The sequence below is a fragment of the Clytia hemisphaerica genome, unplaced genomic scaffold (genome assembly GCF_902728285.1).
Source record: "Clytia hemisphaerica strain Z4C2 unplaced genomic scaffold, Clytia hemisphaerica genome assembly, whole genome shotgun sequence".
Taxonomy (NCBI): domain Eukaryota; kingdom Metazoa; phylum Cnidaria; class Hydrozoa; order Leptothecata; family Clytiidae; genus Clytia; species Clytia hemisphaerica.
The window spans coordinates 727,710-734,501 of record NW_027104166.1 but is presented as its reverse complement, the minus strand read 5'-3'; the positions used below and the strand labels follow the sequence as shown (position 1 = coordinate 734,501).

Below are 6,792 nucleotides of genomic sequence, written 5' to 3'. Positions count from 1 at the left end.
TGCCTTTTTTGTGAACGGGACAAACCATACTGCAAAAAACATATAATTTTCTTCTTCTTCTCTTTTCTTTGTTATTTTTTCTTGACTGTTTTTCCTTCTAATCTTTTCTCTTTCTGTCTAGAGTTTTCACAACTTTTTATCTTATTTCAGAATATGGATGAAAATGGCTGGAAAAGTTATACATTATTGAGTTTTTGTGTTGAAAATAAATTGAATTTCGAAACTTTATTATATTTTTTTGGGATTAAATTTTGGGTGAATAAAAATGTACCAACCAAATTGAACAACAAAAGATTAACATTAATAAAAATTGTCCATGTCCAACGGAGTGTCGGTAATCTAAGGTCCCAAATAGTAGGGGGAGGGGTCCGAAATCTTTCATAAATATGATAAACGGGGGGGGGGCTTAATCGCCTGGGGTCAGAAATTGTAACTCTCACAACTTGAAAATAAGGTAATTAACCGAAATTATTTTCAAAAATAAATAAAAAGGGAGGTTCTAATAAGAACGTGGTGGTCTGAACAATTTTCAAAAATTATTAACGTCCGGACGTTTATTCGGGTCCGGACCAGACAGTACTTCACTTAGCTGGCTTGAAAACTCTTATCAGGCCAATTAGATAATTGCAACTGGGTATGGACACGTTTTTTTATAAGAACATCAAAAATTTTTGAAGCCTTGTTCTTAACTTTTTTCAGATTTAAGCCATTTTCGCCATTTTGTGGGTACTTTTGCGCGTTTTTCTAAGAAATTGGGTGTTTTAAAGTCCCCAAAGCCTTAAAATGTTCTTAACTTGTTCTTAACATTTTGGCCATCGAAGTCTTATGTTATTATATAGTTTGTTCCTATAAATTACTACTAGATTTAGCGCTTTATGGAGAACTCAAACCGACCAGGTTAATCTAAGGTGGTTGGAACATTTTTTCCGATTTTGGATTTTTTTTGTTAGGACAGCAGATGAAAAATGGAAATGATGGTTGATCAGATGGCAAAAATCAACTAAATGCATTGAACTGAGTACCCTTCAAAAGCCTTTCTTTCTTCTGTACAAAAACATTTTTGCAATCTGATCGCTATCAAGGAATCAATTTGTAAATTCCAAAAAAACATCGACATTAAAAATGAAAAAAAGTCCAGCTTTTCAAAAGAGGAAAAATAATATTTTTGCTTTCATAAAAAATGGGAGTATGTTTTCACCAAATAAGGAAAGCTTCCGACTGCAAAGTTTGACGAAGATGACTAATTACGTCATTGAAGCAATGAAAAATGGCATGGTATACAGGGTCGATACTAGACTATCTGACAGTGTTGGACGCAATTTATCGAATTTGACGATAATAGATTTGACGTCCAAGCTCTGAAAAAATACTAAGCTCTAGTTTAGACAGCCGACTTTCTGCCCAGCCTATTCTAATTGTTAGAGTGGACAGAAAGTGGGCACAGCGTTGGCTGTTAACATCTTTACTTGGAAAAGGTTGAAAAAAAACATTACATTGACGTCAAAAGAGGGTAATGCATTGACTTTAGACAGCCCACTTTGTGGCCACTTTAATTCACAATTAGAATAGGCAGGGCGAAAACTTGAGCTAAAATATTGAAGATGACCCTCCTAGATAAATCCGTGTGAGAGAAACAAAAATGTCTGAAACAGGCTGAGATGTTCTTTTTCAGTTTCTTGTAGGAGTCAGAAAATTAAAATCGGCCCTGGGTGTGTCTAAGGGGGTTTTCAAAGGCATGAAGAACACACATATGTCTGTGGGAATTTATTTTGGGAATCACGTAAAAAGTTCTCTCCAAAAATATATATTTTTAATATTTCTATTAGGGGAATGAAATGAAATCATATAATGTTATTACAAGCAGATGGGACGAAATGATAAAAGAAAATTGAAAATTTAAGAAAAAAAATTCAAAGAGAAATTATTAAAGAAACAAACTTTGGTCAAATCTGGCTTTGAGATTATCGTTCAATCGATAACAAGAAAACCGTGTGATATAAATCAACAAATCAATACATCAAGACCAGAGACGAAGGCTAATTTAGGATCATTGAAGAAACTCTGTCCAGAACCAAAACATATGCAACAAATTTGATAATAGAATCTCTCTGAATATCAAAATTAATAACTTGATTGAAAGTTTCAAAAGTTCAGCAACTTTGACATATGTAAGCATTTGAAAAAAGGTCAATCAAAAACTTCGGGAAAGTATTATTAATCAATACCGTCATCTTGACAAAAAAAACATTTCTGGAGAATCATTGGTGCAAGTTTAACCAATTGAGAGTTTTGAACTTTTTAACGGGAATAATGGCACCATTACCCTTCCACAATAAACACCTCATGGCGACTTTACCAATTCTGATTTTCTATTTCGGTGTATTGCAAGCATCCATATGTCGTGATGATTGGAGATTAAGAAATTACCATCAATGCATCATAACAGACAATGATACTATAATCATACAATATAAAATCAATAAGACAACATCCACAATACAACAACAAAACCACACATCCCAATTCTATCTCCACATCCAAGAAACATCAAACAGAAAAGCAAACAGGACGATAAAATGCAGACCTCAACCATCGACCGACAAAGATCAACACACCGTTTACGTTGACTGCGAGGATTTCAAACATACTCCAAAATTCTTTGGCAATGAACTTTGGTTATACTACCATTTAACACTCATGGAATCTTTTTTCAACAACAGTGTCCGAAAAAGACAAAACCGGACAGTTGAAAAAGACTATGATTACCAGCCTACCTGGTACTCCTCCCATTGTTGTACAAACTACTACAAATTCTTGGGTCTGCAGGCAGAGACAGATTACAGTGCCATAACATTACGATGGCAAAAGCGTTGGTTTTACACCAAATCCATGACAGTTAGATACTGGGATGCCGACAGAACCTTAAACATCAGTCGACAGGTAAAAGTAGTTTGCCAGACAGACTATTGTGAAACTAGTATTACGAAACTTGTTCTGTGTAAGGATTACCACGCATGCGTAGCGTTTCAACTTGAACCATCTTCGGAAAGATGTCTTCAAGTAAAAACGAGGTGTGACGAGACAAAAAGAGAAAAGAGTCAACAGGAAACGGAAGATAAGGATAAAGGGCAATTCAAAGTTGAAATGGCAATCTCGTTGAGTGCAATGGCTATTGTGATCATCGGTAGGTGTACAGATTTCTGTCTTTAAGTAATGTCTTTTTTGAGAATTTGCAATTGAAATGTAATCGGCATATAACCGCGTTCAATTACAATAAAAAGTTAAACTTTGACTAGTAAATCACGTCATTGTATTTTGCTGAAGCTTAAGCTTGCAATGGGCTTACTATGTTCACTGATACAACTGTCTTTCCAAACCCCTCACGCGCGGCAATTTCTATTTTTGATAAGCACTATTCACGCCTTCCTGTGTCCAAGGAAAGACAGGCGCTTGCTAGTCTGATCAAAACTTGAAATCAAAATAATTTATTATCTCTCTTTTGCAAATTCTAAAATTTGCAATTGGTTATTAGTAAAACCAGACTTAGTAAATGGAATTTATCGGGTTTAAGGATAAATTCTAAGTTCACTGGCGGATTCAAGACAATAGAGCAAGTACGTCGTAAACATTCGAAGGAGTACAACGCTCGTTAAAAGACAATGATATTACAATTACAAATCTCTTCCTCTGATAAGTTCGACATGGTCTAAAACCGCCTATGAATTCCATCTGTTCGATCATCTCATTTCTTTTATTACAGGAGGTCTCTTGATTGTACTAGCAGTAAAAACAAAGCGAAAGACGACCCGCAACCCCAGGATACCTGGAGACGAAAATGAACAGATTATACCACGAGGTTAGATGATACTTTTTTTTCGGAAAAGAGGCTGAATTTTGTCTTCATTTCTGCGGGAGAGTAGAGTCAAAAGAGATTCGTGGGATGGTGGTCTGTTGATACCTATCCTTAGAAGATTTTAAAATCTAATTTTTGTCCCTCAAAAATCGAATTAGAGAAGGCCAACTTTTCCCAACTAAAGATTCTCAAGTTACTCAATCTACTTGTCTCGAGATAAATAAAAACATTTAGAGGTTAGATAATATGTTTTCGATAAAGAAGCTGAATTTTGTCTTGATTTCTGTAAACATTTCAAAAAAAGGCTGAGTCTATTCTTGGGGGAGAGAGTCTTATAAGCAAATATCATTGATAGTGGTTGATGTGTTTAAGGTATTGTGGTCCGTTGATATTTATCAAACAAGGTTTTATTTTGAAAGGAGAAAGGCGAGAGGCTTGTAGGTGTCTAGACGAGATACCTCACTTTCCCTTCTCAGGTACATGAATACACGTTTTTTTTAAAAGAACATCCAAAATTTTTGAAGCCTTTGGATGTTCTTAACTTTTTGGGTTTCGAGCATAAAAATGTTTTTAACATGTTCTTATTTTAATCAATTTTTGACCATTTTTACCCATTTTTCTAAGAAATCGAGTGTTTTTGAGTCCATAAAGCCTTGAAATGTTCTTAACTTGTTTTTAACATTTTGGCAGTCGAAACCTTATGTGCTTATATAATTTGTACCTATAAAAAACGTGTATCATAAAAAGATCTCATATTGAAAGGAGAAAGGCCATAGGCTCTTAGGTGTCTAGACGAGATACTTAGACCTCACTTTCCCTTCTTAGGAATGTTGATGAGTAAACTACACGTTTTTTATAAGAACAAACTATATAAGAACATAAGGCTTTCATGACCAAAATAATAAGAACAAGTTAAGAAAATTTCTAAAACACCCTATTTCTTAGAAAAATGGACAAAATTGCCGGCAAAATGGAACATGTTAAGAACATTATGAGGCTTAAAACTCAAAAAACTAAGAACATCCCAAGGCTTCAAAATTTCTTGATGTTCTCATTTAAAAAATCGTTTAATCAAGAACTTATCTATCAATCTTCAAAACCCAGATAACTATAAAATCAACTTTATATTTCAAGGTTTAGAGACGGATTCGGAGGAAGTGTTGAGTTTGGACCAAATCGACCCCTCCTTCGTGACGTATGAATACCCCAGAGCTATGAGCATCAAATCTGACGAGATTGAAAATATCATTTCAAATGACCGAAACGTGCTTCTGGAGTATTGAAAGAAAACAACGTAAAACCTACCGAAACGAGGAATAAGGCGTTTTAAACACAAAAATTTTGCCGGCCAATTTTTTGAGATTCTCCAAGTTATTGTCCGTGAAGTTTTAGAACTGATTTTGCTTGCGTTTTTCTCAGATTTTATTAATGGTGTTGTTGGAAATGCTTGAGCTGTTTTATTCATGTCCTTGAGAGTTTTGAGAGAATGAAGTACTTTATAAAAATTCCAGTTCATCCCCAACTTCGGATTGTATTGGACAAAAAATTGGACATTTGCGACGGTTCAGATAAATTATGCAGTGATGATTATGTGAAACTATATTCAATTGTAAAGGCGGGTCTCCACTTACACGCGCATTGGTGCGATCTGACGTAACGGTTGAAAAAAGTTGAAATGTGTTCAACTTTTTTTCAAGCGCGCGCTACATTTTTAAGACGTAATCTTTTTTCCAAGCAATAAGGATTGAAGCCAAAAAGTGCGATCGCAGCGCGTGCAATTGGAGACCAGCTTTAATTGGCTTCCAATGATAAAAGGTTTTCGTGCGGTACCTGAGAAACTTTACAAAGGACCAAAATGGTCACAGACGACCTAAAACTTGTAAAAAAAGTTCGTTGAAAAACTTTTTCATTGTAATGTAAATATCATATTAAAATGAATAAGAGCTTCTGTTAATAAACACTTTTTTACTATAAAGATGTATCCAAGGATTGATTTGTTTCATATTGTATGCATATTGATGATTTATTTGTGATTTTATCATTAGTAAGTAAAAATTTAATGTCAAAATGTTCGTTTTAAATGTTACTAAACTATGGTGGCCCATAAGTGCCAAGTAATTTTTTATTGAAAAACTCAGAAAAATATTTTTTTTATAAATGAAAATAACTTTCATTTTACAATTTAAATTAACTTTCATTTCAAAATCAATTTAAAAGTAATTTCGTTTTCAAAATGACTTTAAAAACAACTTAAAATACGACCCAGCAAGGCCACACAAATGATTTAAATTTTGTTTTAATTCTCATTTACTTTTCGATATCATTTTAAAAAGCATTTTGTTTTTTTATTTTTAAAATCACTTTTCTCACGTAGCCCATCAGTGCCAAGGACAGCTTTGTCTCCAGACCCCTACAGGCTTAAAAGATTGAAGTTACTATGGTTACTTATTGGTTTGTTTACAGTTCACGGCCCATCAAGGCCAAAACAACTTAGTGCTTGAACCCCAAATATTTTTACAAATGTGTAGGAGAGTCTAAAATAATATCCTTTACTCCAGTGTTCTATGGTACCATAAATGAGAGATTTTATGTCCGTCACAGTGCTTTTCCTTTCTATTGTTCATTGTTTGGCTGGTGGGTTGTATTGTCTTGAAAAATTTACTTCTTTTTGCAGACAAAATTATTCATCAAACAATGAAAAGCCTTTGTTTTGATGTGTAAATAAAGAGTCGAATTTTTTCTTAATATGCAGCATGCGAGCATAAAAGGAAAAATGTTGAGAAGAGAGGAAATACACTTTTTTTATATAAGAACAATTTAAGAACAGTGGAGAGGCTGAAGTTAGAGAGTTATAGCAAAAAGAATCCCTGGTTGCCCTGGTTTCTAAAATCCTCTAAATAGTAAAGTAAATAGCCAAAACTTGTTTCTTACCTTGGAAA

General features: G+C 34.1%; 1 protein-coding gene across 1 annotated transcript; it reads left to right on the top strand.

Moving 5' to 3' along the window:
* Positions 1-1,826: 1,826 nt before the first annotated feature.
* On the top strand, positions 1,827-5,836 carry LOC136814226 (uncharacterized). The gene is made up of 3 exons (XM_067070742.1): positions 1,827-3,184; positions 3,761-3,856; positions 4,988-5,836. The coding sequence occupies exons 1-3, from the start codon at positions 2,311-2,313 to the stop codon at positions 5,134-5,136; spliced, it is 1,119 nt and encodes a 372-aa protein (XP_066926843.1). The 5' UTR covers positions 1,827-2,310; the 3' UTR covers positions 5,137-5,836.
* The last annotated feature ends 956 nt before the right edge of the window (positions 5,837-6,792 follow it).